This window comes from Stenella coeruleoalba, assembly GCF_951394435.1.
Source record: "Stenella coeruleoalba genome assembly, chromosome: 17".
Lineage (NCBI taxonomy): Eukaryota > Metazoa > Chordata > Mammalia > Artiodactyla > Delphinidae > Stenella > Stenella coeruleoalba.
In genome coordinates, this window is record NC_137163.1 from 63,084,184 (window position 1) to 63,104,227 (window position 20,044).

Here is a 20,044-nt window from a genome sequence, read left to right on the forward strand (position 1 = left end):
CATGTGGATTTCCATGCCACTCAGGTGATTTCATGTCCTGATGCTATCTACACACCTTGAGCAATTGAAAGTGCTGATTCAAGCTCCAAAACAATTTTCTCTCTGATAATTATGGCTTCTAAAAATTCATCCTAGGGACTTCCCTGGTGGCGCGGTGGTTAAGAATCCACCTGCCAATGCAGGGGACACGGGTTCGATCCCTGGTCCAGGAAGACCCTACATGCCGCGGAGCAACTAATCCCGTGCGCCACAACTACTGAGCCTGCTCTCTAGAGCCCGAGAGCCACAACTACTGAGGCCCGAGCACTCTAGGGCCCATGTGCTGCAACTACTGAAGCCCATGCCCGCGCACCGCAACGAAGAGTAGCCCCTGCTCGCCACAACTAGAGAAAAGCCCGCATGCAGCAATGAAGACCCAATGCAGCCAAAATAAATAAATAAAATTCAAAAATTAAAAAAATAAAAATTCATTCTAAGGGTTGGTGGGTGGGCCGGGCCTCTGTGGCTCCAGGGCTGGGGGTGCCCAGGCAAGTCAGCTGGAAAAAAAATAACAAAAAATAAAAATTCATTCTATTTGGGGTTTAAATGTAACACGCCCATGGTCTCCTAGTTAGCAAGTGGATAACCAGAGACTTAAAATCCGTTATAAGAAAAGTTACAGTGGAGATAAAGTTTTCAATTAACTTTAATGACCTGAATAAGAGGGAATGACATTTCTGAACACTTCAGAGTCATTTCTAAAAGCATAAACTCATCTATTTATTCCAAAAGCATTTACTTCCACCCCCTAGCTCTTGGATGCTGGGACTACAAAGATGAATGAGCTACAGAGCCTGGCCTTAAAGAATGTACTGTTTGGCATGTGGAATCAGGCTCAAAAACACTCTAATGTACCTACTATGTCAGAAGAGAGAGAACAACAGCACTGACCTGCTCAGAGGAGGTAGAGAATGCTTTCAAGGAGGTGATTTCGGAATGATCTGAAGGACGACTTGCTCATTGGGTGAAAGGAGGATGGAATGCAGGGAGAGCGAGTAGCCCAGGAAAGGCACAGATGTGGGAGGCTTGTCCTTTGATACCGCTGGTGTGAAGGGCATGTACTCTTTCATTCAACAAGTATTTGAATGCTAGGCTTGAGCTAGAAGTCATTAATCAAGGACTGATGCAGATTTAGGGAGGATGCACCACGTTAAGTTTGAGGGAATTGGCAGATGTGAAAAGAGGGAAGGAGCATAGGAAAGAGTTCCAGGAGGAAAATGTAGCAGGTAGCTGATCTCTTTCCATGGGAGATTTAGCGCATGCCAGGTCCTACTTAAAGGGCTTTATACATACTATCACATTTAAATACATGTTATCACATGTTATCTCCTGTTGAACAAAAGAATAAACTGACTCATTGGGTAAGTAACATGTCCATGGTCTCCTACTTAGTAAGTGGATAACCTGGCCTGGTTATCTAATTCGAACGCCCTTGCTTTTAACCACTGTGCTATACTGTCTTCCCAGCTGTTCAGGAGAACTATCGGTTTTACGTGATGACTGAAATCACAGGCCTGGTAGACATTTCTCAGGCGGAGAATCGATACTGGGAAGCAACCCTGGGAATAATAATGCAAATGGATAAATTTGTGAAAACACAGTAATAATTCTATTTCTACACTTACTTTATTGCCACATTATTTATGATGCCATTTACTAAATGGAGTGTTGAATTTCACTGGGCTTAACTGGGTTAAAGTTATCCAGACATCAGTAACCCACATCAAAACCAGGACGACTCAAGAAGTAATTCGAGTTTTCTGGCACTCCTGCCTCAACAATCTAGAATCTAGGGCACTGTTCTAAGATGATCCTCCTTTTTGGTTCGAAAGGTTTCTTTTTTATGATTTTTTTGGCTGAGGAGGCTGTCTGGCCACGCTGCGGATCTTGGAGTGCAGGTGATTACTGATCACTAGTGTTTTCCGGGCGAGACAGTGGCGCTAACCCCCTCCCCTTTCCCCCCCTTCCCCCTCCTCCTCCCAGGCTGGAAAGGTGCAGGATCCGCTAAACCGTGCTTTGCACAGTGGCGGCCGGAGCAGACGCGGGATGGTCGCGCGCCCCCAGCAGAGCAAAGGGGGGCAGCGAGAGAGCCTGGGGAAGGTACGGGCGGGGAATCGGGGTGCGGACACCACCTGGAAAGAGCTGAGGTTCAATTGGGCGGGGGAGGCATTTGCCGAGTGCAGGTGTGGAAGAGGCTGCCCCAGGCCCACCCTTTGCAGCCGAGGGGGCGGGGAGCCGGGCCGGAGACCCGGAGACTGCGGACGGGGCGCAGTCTTTGGGCGTTCCCTCGTCCTCCTTCCCAAGGCCCCGGGGGATGGCCCCTCGCCCCGCGGCCCGGCCTGCCGGCGCCAGCACCGCAGCGCCTGTAGCGGCCGCCGCTGCGGCGGCCGGCCGGCCGCCAGGGGGCGGGAGCGGCGCCGCGAACAATGGCCGCGCTCGGCCGCGGACCTGCGAAAGGAAGAAGGGAGGGAGGGCCGGCGCCGGCAGGCGGCGCGGGTCTGCGGGGGCCGGGGGCGCGCGCGCCGGGCAGGCTGGGGAGCGAGAGCGGCTGCGTCGGCGGGGGCGCGCGGCGCGGGCCCGGGAGGGCGCGGCGGGAGCGCAGGGGAGGCGGGCGGAGGCGGGGGGAGGAGGCGGGGGGCGGGGAGCCCGAGGGGTGGAAGCCGGCAGCGGCGGCGGCGGCGGCCGAGCGGGGTCAGTTCTCTGTAGTGTTTGCCAATGTTGGAGTCGTCTGCAAAGTATCCCCGGCGAGAAGGTAAATACCCTTGTGGGGGGCGTCCGGAAGGCCCCGACTTCCGCCCCGCTGGTGGGGGAGACAGAGGGCGCTGGGGAGCCCTGCGGGTCCGCGGCGCGCGGCGAACCCGGAGAAGAGCGGCCCCTTCGCGGCCTCCCCTCCCCCGCGCCTTCCCTCCCTCCTCGGGCTCTCTCCGGGCGGGAGGGGGAGGGGAGGAGGATGGCGGGGGCTGGGGAGCCGGGGAGGAGACGAATGAATTGGGGGGGGGGGCGTGTGTGGAGGGGGTGGGACGACACAGGTGTCCAGAGGGGAGGAGCCGGGAGGAAGGCGAGGATGCCGGCGCAGACGGAGGGTGGAGGGGTGGAGGGCTGGGGGGGGGGGCGGCAGGGACCCGGGAGGTGGGGTCGTTGGGGCCGCGGTGGGAACGGCCGGAAGAGGGGACCGCGGGTGGAGCGACGGTGCCGGAGAGGGAGGGGGAGGGTCCCTGTGTGGGGGAGGGCAGGACGGGGGAGGGGAGGGGTCAGAGGAGGGGAGATGGCGGGAGGCCCATCCCTGGAGGGTCTGCGGGCCATGGGCCTGGGGGCGCAGGGGGAACGGCGGAGCAGGGGCGCGCCGGGGGCTGGTGGTGGTGGCTATTTCTGTATAATGGGCAAGTGATAAATACGTAACGCGCCGAAATGGGGAAGGTAGGTGGGGCAGAGGGGGCAAAATATATCCTATGACAGGCAAGTTCGGCCGTGGCTCTTACGAACTACCACGGTGAGGGCTCGGCTTAAAGGGGTGGTTGGCAGTTAATGACCTTGCCGAGGTGAAGGCAGTTGGGCGAAGAAACAAAGATCAGTTACAGAATCCGCTGTGCGAGGGCAGAGCCTCCAGCCCCTCGCGGGGCGGGCCGGGGACTGTGGGGATTGTGTCGAGGCGGGTGTTCCGCGGAGGCAACTGAGGAGACGCTGAGCTGGGATTCTTCGGGGGGGGGCGGGCAGGGATAATGGCCTTGGGTTCTGGAAGTCCCTGGAAATATGTGCAGAATTTTGCACTTGCGGAGAATTTTCTTCGGAAAGGGTCTTTCCTTGGCGTGACGTCCCGCCGCCCCTTCCCCAGAAGGTTTAGAACTACTTGGGTAGAGAAGGACCGTTCACTTAGGGAAATGTACTGAAGGATTTTAAATTGGGTGGTTCCTCCAGAAAGGATAGAGACGATCTTTTAAAGGTGTTTCACTGTTAGCCGAAAACCTTTATTTTTAATGTTTGATTTCACAATTTTGAAATTTGAACTTCTTCTGAGCATTACTTCTCTTCTGATGCATCCTTGTGATTTAAGGGAGCATGATGAACATTTGAAATCAAAATTGTGATGGGCAGGCGGGTTAATAGTAACCTTGTAGGAGAAAAGATTGCAGCATTGTTCCTGGTGGCTATTTCTTCTCCGTCCTTGCTTTCTTTTTTTTTTTTTTTTTTTTTTTTTTTTTTTTTTTTTTTTGGGATCTTCCCGGACCGGGGCACGAACCCGCGTCCCCTGCATCGGCAGGCGGACTCTCAACCACTGTGCCACCAGGGAAGCCCTCGTCCTTGCTTTCTTAACATGATTCACACATACTGTTGTGAATTGAGCTGTAGTAGGAAAAAAAAAATCTTTTTTAATAAAGCCATCAAAACCCAGACATTCTGCATCTCGATTGTTTTGTAAAATGGCAAGTTTTTCATTTTTCAGTTTGCCTATGTTTTACTGCAAAACAGAGATAACACATACCACTTGAATTGTAGATTTGCTGCCGTTTGCAGCAGGCCTGTATTAGATTTGTGAAACACTTAAACGCCAAACTATGTGATGTCTTTTTTTTTTTTTGTCCTGCTATATTTTGAGCTCAAGGCACCATTGCCACGTTCCATTGCATGGCAGTGTAGTTGAAATTTATTCCTAAGTGATCATGAGTTGGTAGGATATAGTGCAGATTTCCTCACACATCACTAAATTTTTCCTTAAAAACCTGTGTTTTGTATTTGTAAAAATGTTGCTGTATAATCCAAGTATGTACTGTTAACTTCAGATATACTGCCACGTAATTTTTTTTTTTTAAAGATTTTATTTATTTTTTGGCTGCGTTGGGTCTTTGTTGCTGCGTGTTTGCTTTCTGTAGTTGCGGCGAGCGTGGGCTACTCTTCGTTGGGGTGCGTGGGCTTCTCATTGCGGTGGCTTCTCATTGCGGAGCACGGGCTCTAGGCACACGGGCTTCAGTAGTTGTGACACGCGGGCTCAACAGTTGTGGCTCGCGGGCTCTAGAGTGCAGGCTCAGTAGTTGTGGCACACGGGCTTAGTTGCTCCGCGGCATGTGAGATCTTCCCAGACTAGGGATGGAACCCATGTCCCCTGGATTGTCAGGCAGATTCTTATCCACTGCGCCACCAGGGAAGTCCCTGCCATGTAATTTTTAAGTTTCAGTTTTTTATTTGGAAGTAACTTCAAGTTTACAGTAGAGTACCAAGAATAAGAATAATACAAAGAATACTCATGTAACCTTAACTCAGAGTCACCAATTTATCATTTGCTTTCTCTCTGTCACACACATAATATTTTTTTCCTAGATCATTTGAGGGTCAGTTATATACATCATGGTCTCTACTCCTACTTACTTAAGCATGGAAAACCATATAAATTTCACATTTTAGCTTACTTGACTTGCCTGGAATGAAATTCTAGGAAGGAGTGGCTTGGTCTGATTTTCAACAAAGAATAAGAATATCAAAAATATCAAAGGTGTTCATCACCATTATTAGTATATAAATAATATAGGAATTGAAGCTGAGTGGTTTTCCTGTGTTAGGATCAGGTTCTGGAAGATACAATTGGCCGGTGTGTTGGGGTTTTTTCCTTGTAGTTAACCTCCTCTTTACTTCTATTACTCTGTTTTCTTTTCTTTTGTATACTTTGAGCACTGGATATCTGATCATTTATGTATGCAGATCATAATAAAGAAAGAGGAAAAGTCTAGATATTGCAAAATTGGGTTTTGTTAATATTAGACTGAATAGTGGGAGACAGGCTTAGTATAATCAAATCATGTATAGATATACTTGTGCTTCTTCTAGATACTCAAGAAAATATTAGATGAGTGTCTAGAATCCATAGTAATTATAATTTATATTTGTGTATGATTGATTTTGAAGAAATCCCTGAAGTTCTATATAGAATCCTTGCCATTATGTTGTTTTAGAGGTCAAGCCCTTTGTTAAGGAACATTTTTAAGGAGTCGAGCTTTTATTTATAGTTTAACATATAATGGAAAGAAGGGGACTTTGAACCAGACAAAACTGAGTTTTAATCCTAGCAGTGTGACTGGGGAAGTAACCCAACTTGTAGAAAAATGGGGATAACACCTGCATCCCAAGGTGATGAGGATTAAATGAGCTAATATAAAAATGGCAAAATATGGCACCTGGTATATATAAAATTGGTGTCTGGTAAATGTTAGTTTCCTTTTTTTCTTAGCTGGTATTATGTGGGGTTTTTCACTGGAATGGTTCATGGAGTGAGACTTCTATATACTTAGAATATTTCATAGGCTCTTAGGAGATAGTAAAATTTATACTAAATAGTTTTGATTTTCTTACATAAAAATAATTTTGGGGGGTACCTACTTTTAAAAAAAAATTAAAATGAAAAGCTTTTTTTAAAACACTTTTTAAGAAGCCCATGAATTTTTTAGAGTAAGAAGCTTTGAGTTGGTATTTAGTTTTGTAGTAGTTTGGAGTGTAAGAATGGGGATAGTAAATGTTTTTGCTTTTCATATTGTCAGGTAAGACATTTAAGAGAGGATTGCCTGTCAGTCGTGGGATGGGTGCCAATATAAAATTTATAGATATGTTAATTTAATAATGCCATTTTATAAAGCAGGATTTAATTGTTGAGGATTTTATAGATTTAATTTTGCACAGCTTTCAGTTAATCAGATGAGCAAATTGTAATTCATAATAAAAGCAGTGAGTGATATCAGCAGTACATTTCAGATACCTGTTGGACCTTTAATTCTTCATGAGTGGCAAGTCTTCTCCAGTGAGTAGTGCCTTCTCTCCATAAACTGCTCTGCCTGTTTTCATTTAGTAGCTTGGAACCTGGAACTGCTTGTTCTAATGTGCCTGACTGGATATCACTGTAGGGCATTTTGGGGACATGTGAATAGGTTTTTCTAAAAGTACACAGTTGTAATTGGAATGAATGGTAGCTGGAAACTTTTGACAGAAGAGGAAGAGGTGGATTTTATGAAACCGTGGGTAGTATAAAATGCTCTGCATTTTATTGATATGACTTGATATTTTATCAAATTCTTTTAAATATAGGACAGTAGACCTGGCATGTCTTTAAATAAGACATGAAATGTTGAAGAGATGTGCCACTGTGGGCATTTCAAATTGCCTACGGTATAGTTATAATCTTTATATTGATATAGATCTAATACAACTTGTTTGTGGACAACAATGTGTTCAGAATTTTTATCCAGTTACCTTACAGAGTACTGTTACAGACATATTAGTTTCATGTTTTAACGTATACAGATTTTTATAACTGTGAAGGAAAGGCTTACGGAATATTTTAAATTGTATGGTCAGTTTTGAGTGAATACGTGCTTTCATTTGTGCTATTTCATAAAACTGCTTTATGTATACCAGAAGATCAGAACTTTAAAAAATGTACCCCTGTATCTTATTGTGCCTACTTCTCAGGATCAGCCACTAGTATTACCAAAATCTAATACTGAAGAAACACGTACAGGTCTATAGACAAGGATTTGTAATTTTTAGAGGCTTACATAAAATAAAAACAAAATGAGATTTCTCAAATTTGGTAAATTCTTACTAAATAATGTTAAATTCTGGAAAATAAGGGACATTAGATCACTGAGATGCTTTTAGTTGTTTGTTCATGTTCTGATGTCCAAATGAATTGTTTTCAATTAAAAAAAAGAAAACTGGTTAGGTTTGTAGTTTTAGTTGTAGATAGTGTATTTTAATACCATTTGATTAATGCTACACTTTTTAATGATGTCATCTTTTGAATAGAGTGTAAATGTTTAAGTTTCATAATTTACTCCTTTCAAATTCTGTTATTCATTTGCTCATGTTGAACAGGGAATTGACTTTTTTTGGTCTACCTAAATATATTAATTAATACCATAGAATTATAGAATTTGAGTTGAACGGAAGTATCTTATTTATTGTTACAAATTACCCCAGAAATTAAGAACTTAAAACAAATATTTATTATCTCAGTTTCTGTGGGTTAGAAATCTGGGTGCAGCTTATCTGGTGCCTGTGGTTCAGGGTCTCTTAGGAGGTTGCAGGTAAGCTGTCTTTGGGGCTGTAGTCTCATCTGAAAGCTTGACTGGGGGAAGATCTGCTTCTGAGTCATTCATGTGACTCTTGGCAGGATTCAGTTCCTTGGGGGGTACTGGACAGAAAGCCCCAGTTTCTGTTGGGCTGTTGGTCCAAGGTGTCCCTCAGTTCTTTGTCATGTAGGTCTGACCACAGGGCAGCTCACAATATGACAGCCAGCTTCCTGCAGACCAAACAGGTGAGAGAACGAAAGCAGGTGACACCCAGGAGGGAAATGATGGTCTTTTTATAACCCAGTCTTGGAAGTGGTAGCTCATTATTTCTGCTGTATTCTATTTGTTGTTTACCTACCAAAGGACTTACATTTACTTTTTAAAGATTAAAAAAAAAAAAATAGGGAAGAAAATAGAAGCAAGAGAAAGAACTCAAAGATACATAAAGCAATTTACCAAAGCTCAAAAGGTAATCTCCTGAAGGGGTTTCCCTGGTGGCGCAGTGGTTAAGAATCTGCCTGCTAATGCAGGGGACACAGGTTCGAGTCCTGGTCTGGGAAGATCCCACCTGCCATGGAGCAACTTAAGCCCGTGCACGTCACAACTACTGAGCCTGCGCGCCACAACTGCTGAAGCCCATGTGCCACAACTTCTGAAGCCCATGCACGTCACAACTACTGAGCCTGCACTCTAGAGCCCACGAGCCACAACTACTGAAGCCCGTGTGCCACAACTTCTGAAGCCTGCGCACCTAGAGCCCGTGCTCCACAACAAGAGAAGGCACCGCAGTGAGAGGCCCGCGCACCATAACAAAGAGCAGCCCCCACTCTCAGCAACTAGAGAGAGCCCGTGTGCAGTAGCAAGGACCCAATGCAGCCAAAAATTAAATAAATGAATAAATTTATATATAAAAAGGTAATCTGAAGAGCTTGGACTAAAACTTAAATTCACTGGTGCTCAGGTCTTGTGCTATTTCTACAAATGCAATTCTCTTGGAAAATACAAAAACTGGTACAGATGGTGAGGTCACTATTGTAAGAAATAATTGAGGAGCTTCCCTGATGGCACGGTGGTTAAGAATCCTCCTCCCAATTCAGGAGACACGGGTTTGAGCCCTTGTCCAGGAAGATCCCACATGCTGTGGAGCAACTAAGCCCATGTGCGGCAACTACTGAGCCTGCGCTCTCTACAGCCCACGAGCCAAACTACTGAGTCCGCGTGCCAAACTACTGAAGACTGTGCTCCTAGAGCCCATGTTCCGCAACAAGAGAAGCCACTGCAATGAGAAGCCCACATGCCACAACGAAGAGTAGCCCCCGCTCGCCGCAACTAGAGAAAGCCCATGTGCAGCAACGAAGACCCAATGCAGCCAAAAATAAATAAATAAAATTTTTTTAAAACAAAGAAATAATTGAAAATTTTGAAAGTCATTTTGAATTGACTCTAGTTTGTCATTTTGAAAAAATTGTAGCCAAATCTATATATATATATATATATATACACACACACACACACATATGTATATTCATATGGTATCTGTGTGTATATATGTATTTCCAGAACCTTTGCTTCTGAGGGAAAGTTCAGTATTAAAAATTTTATAGCATAAAAATTTCTACACAAGTGATTGGATTTAGCTCTTTTGGTATATGTCAAAATTGTGTTGTTGCTTTTTAGATAATTTTTTTGGGGGGACTGTACATAATTTTTAATGTAACTTTTCCCATTACAAAATCCCATTATTTATTGATTTATTTGGGTTTTCCTGCCCTTTGTGTTTTTTTTTTTTTTTTTTTTTTTTGCGGTACGTGGGCCTCTCACTGTTGTGGCCTCTCCCATTGTGGAGCACAGGCTCCAGATGGACCAGGGCATGAACCCACGTCCCCTGCATCGGCAGGCGGACTCTCAACCAGTGCGCCACCAGGGAAGGCCCCTGCCCTTCTTTGATATCTATTTTTAAATTAAGTGTAGAAGACATTTGCTATATGAAAAGAAATACAACCATGGCGAGGAGGTTAGACCCATAAGGAAACAAATCCAAATGTAACAATGGGATGTGTCAGGATGGTAGTTTTCTTTTCGAAAATTTTATGTAAAATTTTGATATGCATGCTATTTTTATAATGATGATAATAAAATCAGAAAGAGGAAAAAAAATGCAACTAGGTAATCTTACTATGTGCTCTTTTCCATACTACCTAAGAGAATATGTGTGTGTTACATCTTCTTTAGGCTTAATTTATCTTATAGAGGAGGGGAAGAAAGCTGTTTAAAACGTTACTGGAGCAAGGGAAGTATATATTAAATATTAATCTGAAACTTTTACATTGTTTTAACAGCTTCACTTTTCCTGAAATTGTCGTAGAACTCTAGAGCCAGAAGGGACTTTGTGCAGCCTAGATCTGCACTGTCCAGTATGGTGGTCACTAGCCACAGGGTGGCTATTTAACTTTAAATAACATTAAAGAAAATTTAAAATTTACTTTCTCAGTTGTTCTAGCCACATTTCACGTGCTCAGCAGCCACATGTGTCTAGTGGCTACCGGTTTGGACAGCAAAGATATAGAACATGTTTATCATCATAGAAAGTTCTACGCTGATTTAGATCTACTCTATTTTTTGTATTTGATTTTGGTCACGGGCATGTGTTTAAAGTGCTAATCATTGCGATTACCAACTAAGTTGAACTTATTTCTTCATTTTCATTTTCTAGTTTTTGGAGCCGTGAGGGATACAGCAGTTTGGTCAATATTGTTTTAACATGCTTCAAATAAATCAGGTGAGTTTGTGTTAAGGCATGTCACACTTATATGGTGCTTGGGCCATAAATCGTGGAGCATTTTAACTCAGCTTTTCTATAACCATAACCTGCCCACTGCTTTATAGAGCAGTTACATGCTATATATTCATCATAGGAAGACTGCAGGGCAGGTTGTGTAAGGATTATAGCGATAGTCCTGAAAGTTAAGTTTTAAGTGTGCAGAGCAGAAGGTTTTTCTGTTCTTTTTGATGTCACATCTCCAGGACTTGTTGATGTGTTCAGAATGCTTACAGTTGTGATCTAGCTTCAGTAGGTGGCAGTTCTGCAGACTGAAAGCATTTCTAGTGACACATCTTGCGAAGTGGTTGTATCAGTGTGTTAAAAAAAGAGTCCTTTTCTAGGGCACTGGAAAAGGCTGGAAGAAAGTGGTCTGCTAAATAAACTATAGCGTACAATGCCTTAGACTCACTGTAGAAATATTTTTCTTAGGTCTTGACATTTCTCCAAGAACTTTATACATTTAATCTTATCCTTTCTGAACAAAAAGGGCATTGTATCATAACTATAATATAAGAAAGCACTTTGATTTATTTCACATTTGCAAATCAAGAGAGAAGAAAGTAATTTGATTGCAAGAAGTAGTTAATTCTTTTGTGATTTGAGGAAGTAATACATGACCCCTCCCAGCCCCCGCCCCATCCAGCTCACTTGGCCTAAGAAATCTCCAGTTCCTGTGTATCGCACACCATCTCTAAGCAAATGACTTCTCAGTTTATACCTGGTCTAGACTTCTTTTCTGAGCTCCAGACTTAGGTAGCAGTTACCAACTTGATCTCTTAACTTGGATGTCTTTATGCATCTCAGACTTAACGTGTGCCCAGGAAGCAATCTAAATGCTTCAGTCACACTAGACTCTTTCAGGTCTGAGGTTGAGCCAGGTCGCTCCAGCTTGACCTCTTCTCACCCACCACGTGCTCGGTTCACTTGACTCCCAGGCCTAGGATTTGCCTCATAGCACCCTGCCCTTCTGTTTAATGACATCCTGACATTCAAAATTGTATTAAAATATGTAATATTATTTAACGTCTGCCTTCCTTGTTAGATGTTGTGCTCCGTGAAGGGAGTGACTTTGCTTGTTTACTCCTATATCCCCAGGGCCTAGAATAGTTCTTGTTGTATATGATTTTCATGTATTTGCTGAACGAGTGGATGAATGGTGCCAGGGTTGTCACTAAAGCAAGGAGATCTCCATCCTTGTCAGCAGTAACCACATAATTGTGTTGTCCGTTTTGGTATTATATGATGCTGCTTTACACAAATGCCATTAATGTAAAATCTCTCCCTTATGCACAGTCTTTGATTTTCTCCTTGAACTAGACAGTTTTCTTGTGCCACAAGTATTGCTTTCATCAGTGACGTTACTAACATGGGCTGAAAGGAATCATACTGTGCTTAGTGCTTCCTGTGCCTTCATGGTTGCTGTCAAGTCCCATTAGATGCATTGATGGAGCTTTATGAGATGTGACATACAAACTGTGCTGTAGGTGTGAAGTTCCCCCCAAGTGACTGTACAGATACCTGCCATTAATTATGTGGGTACAGTTATTCTACTATAGACAGATGGAAATGATCATTTTATGTCCGGCAACATCATTGAAAATTATAGTTTATAGATTAGTCCTAATGAGGATTTACTAACCATCTGTGCTACTGGTTGTGTTGAACCAGGCATTGCAAACAACTCCTAGGCAGTGCTCTGCGTGGCCACAGCAGCTCCCTGGGCTTTGGCTAGAAAGTGTCCACAGTGCCTGGAGATACGCATGCTTTGCTTGTAACAGATACGTGTTCCTTGGCTTGCTTCAGGACCCTCTCTTGACTAAGTTTTTAAAACTTTTCAAGTCTGAGGGGAAAAGCTAACCTAATTTGGAATAGTAGAACTTATAGAGAAGACTTTGTTTTCATCCAGACTTAAAAGTCACATTGAATTCTTAAACATATGAGTGATATTTCTGTTTTATTATGTTCACAGTGACTGCTTTCCCATTAGAGGTTTCTCAAGGTAAATGTGAAAAGGCATGAAAAGGCAATTGAAGCTGACACTCATCTTGAAGCAGTTGAGATTTTTACTGCATAATTTTCAACACTGTCTTTAGGATTAATAAATAAATTTGGGAAGGTCTTTTGTTAAAATGCCTGAATAGTACTAGCAAATTATTCCATATGTGTTGCTAGAACTAATTAAAAGCTAGGCTATTGAATACTAAGTTACTTGGTATCCTTTGTGATATTAATTCTGCCTGACATTATTATTAGGGAACATAGGAATGTTCCATGTTCAGCTACCATAATGACACATCTGCCTTCAAATTGTGCTCCTCATTTTTACTTTTGCCTTTTAAGAGTGTGTGTTCTTATCCATGTACAATTCATGTAGAAAAATTAGGTGGTATAGATAAGTAAAAAGGAAAAAAAAAAATCACATGTAATTCCACTATTCTTTTACAGAAACAATCACTGCTAACATTTTGGGGTGTATACTTCTAGATTTTTTTTCTATGCAGGTATGTTTTTATGTGAACATATGTTATTTTTAAAAAGTGGGATTAGGTAATACATAATGTCTGAAGTGACTTAATCCATAATTTGGAAGTACTAAGAGTTATTTAATCAAATCCTTATTGTTGGACAGATTTTGTGTTCTAGTTAGTGCCACAGTTAGTATTTTTTTTTTACATATACCTGTGTTCCTTTGTCCATTATTTTCTTGCAATTAATTATTAGAAATGGAAATACTAGTCAAAGGAGTATGCAGATTTTAAAGATATTTGATGCATAAATACCAAAAATACAAAATTATATCTATTAGAAGTTTATCAGGGGCTTCCCTGGTGGCGCAGTGGTTGAGAGTCTGCCTGCCGATGCAGGGGACACAGGTTCGTGCCCTGGTCCGGGAAGATCCCACATGCCGTGGAGCGGCTGGGCCCGTGAGCCATGGCCGCTGAGCCTGCGTGTCCGGAGCCTGTGCTCCCCAACGGGAGAGGCCACAACAGTGAGAGGCCCGCGTACCGCAAAAAAAAAAAAAAAATATTATCAGAATGGCTGTTTCCTTATTTCCGTGACAAATTTTCAATCTCCATTAATCTGTCTGACAAAAAGTGATATTTTAATTTGCATTTCTATGATTTGCCTATATTTGTTCTTCTGTGTTTTGTCTTTTGTGAATTGTGTCCACTGTCATCTTTACCTTTTATTTGTAAAAATTCTTTGGATTATATCCCCTTGAGAGTTTATAATCATTAGTTTGTAGTTTTTTCATTCATTATTCAACAAGTAACTAATGGTAGCCTGTTTCCAGGATACCACTAAGTAAGAGTTTGGTGTATTTTGACCTTTCTCCCTGATGATTAATTACAAGCCCCTAGGGAAAGGAAACTCATTTGAACATTAAGCTGTAGCAAATATAAATTGAGAAGGCCCATGTGCTGTGAAATACTATTTAAAAATTAGTGACCGAAATAGGGAAAATGTTTTGGGATTAGTTGGTGAGGCACACTTGACCGGGCAGTGTGTCCTAAGGTGTTGGGAAGTCTATGTTAGGCAGCTGTAGCCTTGGGAGAGCCCAGCAGCCAGGGATTAACAGAGGTTTAAGTAGTGGTTCCTTTTAAAGAGGTTTGGTAATCGCCGTTAGGAACACAGAAGCTAAGGGGAAGCTTTTTTTTTATATAAATGTATTTATTTTATTTAATTTTGGCTGTGTTGGGTCTTCATTGCTGTGCGTGGGCTTTCTCTAGTTGCCGCGAGCGGGGGCTACCCTTTGTTGCGTTGCACGGGCTTCTTATTGCTGTGGCTTCTCTTGCTGCAGAGCACAGGCTCTAGGCGCGCAGGCTTCAGTAGTTGTGGCTCGCGGGCTCTAGAGCGCAGGCTCAGTAGTTGTGGCGCATGGGCTTAGCTGCTCCGCGGCATGTGGTATCTTCCCGGTCCAGGGCTCGAACCCGTGTCCCCTGCATTGGCTGGCAGATTTTAATCACTGTGCCACCAGGGAAGCCCTAAGGGGAAGCTTTAAGGCCTGAATCAAGTGGAGTAGGAGAACAGGGAGGACAGAACAATTTCAGTGCCAGAAGAGTGGAGAATCCTATAGGGCAAGAGGGAGCCAGGTGTTATACAGAAAGAATAAAGTTGTATCAAGGTGTACTGTAAAGTGTAAAGCCAGGGTTTGGTCATTAAGAAACAAAAAGCCTAGAGTTTAAGGGATAATGATACTATCCTACAGGTTTGTTGTGAGGAGTAATTGAGATAACAAAGGCCAAATGCTTAGTGTTGGTTCTCGTATTCTTGCTACTGCTGTTGATAGTACTGTGACTGGTGTTATTGCTGTTGTTGCTCTGGAGATTGATGAGAAAGGAGGGCAGACATTTAAGTTGGTCATTAGAGTAATTGTTGGGGGGAGTGAAGCACTTTGGACATGTCTCAAGCCCAGGTCAGCTACAAGTGCTCTCCTTCTCTTTCCTGCCATATGCACTGGAAACTCTATCCCTTTCGCTTTTAAAAGCTGCTGATACTTACTCTTAGTTTTTCTTAGTAAGTAGAGTAGGATCTATTTACCATCTGCCTATCTCTCTTGAAGTCATAGGATTTAGTGTACAGTTACTGGATTAAAAAAGTAGTAAACACAAGGAGGTTAAAATGTATAAGAAGGATGTTGGCTTTCTGCCATGTTGGCATAACAAGATTTATCCTCTTTGTAGCCAGCTTCCAAGATGGCCCCCAGTGATCTCTGCCTCCTGGTATTTACACCATTGTGTAATCCTCTCGCACATCTGTTGTGTGGCCAATAGAATATGGTAGAAGTGATGGATCGTTTCCAAGGATAGGTTATAAAAGACACTGTGCCTTCTCCATGCTCCTCTCTCCCCCTCAGTGTCACCCTGCATTGCTGACTCTGAGAGTAGTTAGCTGCCATGTTGTGAATAGCCCACTGGAGAGGCCCACATGGTGAGAAATTGAGGCCTCCTGCCAACAGCTAACAAGGAACCAAGACCTTTAGCTAACTGTGTGACTGAGCCTTCTTGAAAGCAGATCCTCCAGCCCTTGTCAAGCTTCCAGCCCTACCTAGACTGCTCTCCATCAACATCTTGACTGCAACCCCTTGAGAGATTCTGAGTCAGAACCACCCAGCCAAGCTGCTCCTTGATTGCTGAACCTTAGAAACTATGTGAAAAAAATAAATGCTTATTTTTTAAGCCATTAAGTCGGGGGTAATGTGTTATGCAGCAGTAATATTCTCTTTCCTCTTAAATAACTTGAGAACATATTAAATATGTGATCAGTGGTTTTTAGACACTGGATGGCAGATGGCAGCAGGCTGTGATGCCTGAGAGAATAGAAACAAATGAGGTAAGCCCTTCTATTGCACCAGTTTACAGTAGAGCCTGGAAGTTGTTTACAGGCTGTAGTGCGAGGAGGAATCAAAACAGAGCCCAGTTTTGTTGGGATTAGGAAACAGAGATAAGAGTTTAGGAAGGCCAAGGTGGTGGTTAGAATTGTAGGTCAGAGTACTGGAGAGAAGGGAGCTTTGGGGGAGAGTGGTGAATATATGTTAAGGAGTACACTCGAGCATATACGTATTCTGGAGAGCTGCAGAGGGTTCTTCTTGAGTCTTTGGCTCAGTTCTGATCTGTAGATGCATGGCAGGACCTACTCAAAGTCAGGGAAAGAACTACTGGAAAGCAGTAAGAAAACAGTTTCTGGAGCTCACACAAAACTGGGAATAGTTTGTGTCTCCATTATCTAGAGTGTAAATACCTTGTAATACATAGGGCATTGGAAAGAGTCTTCAGAAGGCTTCAAGTTATCCCAAGTAATTTAACTGTGCACCAGAACAAAGTCCAACACTGTATAGAGGAATACAACACAATTCAGAACCCAACAATGTAAAATTCCTAGTGTTTGTCATCCAATTCAAAATTAAAATGCTTGCCTCACCTTGAATAAGGGATAGAGCATCTAGACAGAAGATCAGTAAGGAAATAGAGGACTTGAACAACACTATAAGCTAATTAGACCTAACAGATACATACAAAGCGTTCGGCAACAGCAACATACAAATTCCTATTAAGTACACATAAAGCATTCTCCAGGCCATATGTTAGGCCACAAAACAAGTCTCAATATGTTTTGAAAGATTGAAATCATACAAAGTATCTTTTCTGTTCACAGTGGAATGAAGCTAGAAATCGGTGACAGAAAGAGTACCAAAACCCTCAAAAATATGTGGAACTTAAACAGTACACTCTTAAATAACCAAGAGGTCAAAGAAGAAATCATAGGGGAAATTAGAAAATAAGTAAAGACAAATGAAAATGAAAACACAACATACGATAATGTATGGGATGTAGTGAAAGCAGTGCTCAGGGAAATTTATAGCATTAAACACCTACATTTAAAAAGAATGATCTCAAACAAATAACCTAACTTTTCACCTTAAAAGAACTAGAAAAAGAGCAAAATTAAACCCAAAGCTAGCCGAAGAAAGAAAATGATAAAGATTAAAGTGGAGATAAACAAAATAGAGAATGGGAAACAATATAGGGAATCAGCAAAACTAAAAGTTGGTTCTTTGAAAAGGTAACTAAATTGACAGATCTTTAGCTAGACTGACAAAAAGAGCAAAGACGAATATAACTAAAATCAGAAATGAAGGTAGTTACATTACCATGACCTTAAAGAAATTAAAAAGATTATAAGAGAGTACTGTGAACAACAATTTGGATAACCTACATGAAATGGACAAATTTCTAGAAACACAGATTACCAAAACTGACTGAAGAGAAATAGAAAATATCAACAGCCCTATAAGAAGTAAACAGATTGAATCAGTAAAAAAAAAAAAAAGTCCCGGGACTTGCCTGGTGGCACAGTGGTTAAGAATCCTCCTGCCAATGCAGGGGACACGGATTCGAGCCCTGGTCTGGGAAGATCCCACATACCGCAGAGCAACTAAGCCCATATGCCACAACTACTGAGCCTGGGCTCTAGAGTCCACAAGCCACAACTACTGAACCCACAAGCCACAACTATTGAAGCCCGTGCACCTAGAGCCTGTGCTCTCCAACAAGAGAAGCCACTGCAGTGATACACCCGCACATGCCTCAACGAAGAGTAGCCCCTGCTCGCCGCAACTTAGAGAAAGCCCGTGTGCAGCAACGAAGACCCATTGCAGCCATAAACAAACAAACAAACAAATTTATTTAAAAAAAATCCCTCACAAACAAGGAAAAGTCCAGGACCAGATGGCTTCACTGATGAATTCTACCAAACATTTAAAGAAGAATTAGCACCAGTCCTTCTCAGACTCTTCCAAAACATGGGAGAGGAGGCAATACTTCATAATTCATTGTATGAGGCCAGTATTACTCTGATATCAAAGCCAAACAAAGACACCAGGGGAAAAAAAAAACAAACTACAGATCAATATTCCTTATGAATATGATGCAAAACCCCTCAACAGAATACTAACAAACTGAATCCAACAATATATATAAAGGATTATACACCATGACCAAGTGGGATTTATTCCAGGAATGCAAGAGTGGTTCAGCATAGGAAAATCAATCAGTGTAATACACTGCATTAATAGAACAATGGAAAGAAACCCACACATGATCACCTTTCTGTATCAGTTGATACAGAAAGCATTTGACAGAATCCAACACCTGTTCATAATAGAAACACTCAAAAACTAGGAATAGAAGGACACTTCTTCAGCATGATAAAGGGCATTTATGAAAAACTCATAGCTAACATCCAGTTCGATGGTGAAAGACTAAAAACTTTCTCCTTATGTTCAGGGACAAGGCAAGGATGCCTATCCTCACCACTGCTATTCAACATTGTACTGGAAGTTATAGCCAGAGCAGTTAGACAAGAAAAAGGAATAAAAGACATCCAAATTGGAAGGAATAGGTAAAACTATTTTTATTTGTAGATGACATGTTACCATGTATTGATATATAGAAAATCCCAAAGAATCTACAGAAAACCAAATAGAGCTAACAAACGAATTCAGAAAAGTTGTAAGTACAAGATCACACAAAATACAATTGTGTTTCTGTATACCAGCGGTATAGAATCCAAAAAGGAAATTAAGAAAACAGTTTCATTCATACTAGCATCTAAAAGCATACAGGAATTGAAAGACCTGTACTCTGAAAACTGTACAACACTGTTGAAAGATATTGAAGAAGACCTAAATAAATGGAAAGATATTTTGTGTTTATGGATTTGAAGACTTAACATTAAGATGGCAATACTATGCAAAACAGTGTACATATTCAATATGATGTCTATCAAAATGCCAGTGACCTTTTTTGCAGAACTTGAAAAGCTGATCTTCAACTTATGGAATTTCAGTGGGCCTAAATAGCCAAAACAGTCTTGAAAGAGAACACAGTTGGAGGGTCCATACCTCCCCCATTTCAAATCATATTGTAAAACTACAGTAATCGAAACAGTGTGGTTCTGGCATAAGGAAAGAGGTATAGACCAATGGGATAGAATTGAGAGGCTAGAAATAAACTAATACGTATATAGCCAACTGATTTTTGACAAGATTGCCAAGACCACTCAATGCAGGAAAGAATAATATCTTCAACAGATAGTTCTGGGAAAACTGGATGTCCACATGCAAAAGAATAAACCTGGATCCCTACCTCACACCACATACAGAAATTAACTCAAGATGGATCAAAGACCTAAATATAAGAACTATAACTCTTATAACTCAACAATAAAAAGGCAAGTCAGGGACTTTTCTGGTGGTCCAGTGGTTAAGAATCTGCCTTCCAATGCAGGGGATGCGTATTCGATCCCTGGTCGGGGAACTAAGATCCCAGATGCTGTGGGGCAACTAAGCCCCTGTGCACCACAACTGCTGAGCCCGCGTGCTGCAACTGCAGAGCCCATGTGCTCTGAGCCTGTGTGCCACAACTAGAGAGCCCGTGTGCTCTGGAGCCCACATGCCACAACCAGAGAGAAGCCCACACACCACAACTAGAGAGAAGCCTGCATGCTGCAATGAAGAGCCCACGTGCTGCAACAGAAGATCCTGCGTGCCGCAACTAAGATCTGATGCAGCCAAAAATAAATATTAAAAAAAAAAAGACAACCCAACTAAAAATGGGTAAAGGACTTGAAT

General features: G+C 42.4%; 1 protein-coding gene across 17 annotated transcripts in view; it reads left to right on the top strand.

Moving 5' to 3' along the window:
- The first annotated feature begins 1,913 nt into the window (after positions 1-1,913).
- The window catches only part of STAU2 (staufen double-stranded RNA binding protein 2), a 305,285-nt gene continuing 287,154 nt past the window's right edge, over positions 1,914-20,044 (top strand). For 5 of the 17 annotated variants that reach the window (XM_079901625.1, XM_079901611.1, XM_079901624.1 and 2 more), the window contains exons 1-3: positions 2,762-2,791; positions 10,804-10,869; positions 13,357-13,412. Coding sequence is in view for 2 of the 17 variants with exons in the window: in XM_079901619.1 (XP_079757745.1) it covers positions 10,852-10,869 (18 nt within the window). In the remaining 15 variants the exon portion in view is untranslated. Of the gene's footprint in view, positions 2,140-2,685; positions 2,792-7,653; positions 8,336-10,803; positions 10,870-12,880; positions 12,965-13,356; positions 13,413-20,044 lie in introns of those variants that run through there. The other 12 variants (XM_079901622.1, XM_079901628.1, XM_079901613.1 and 9 more) reach the window with 10 other exon arrangements.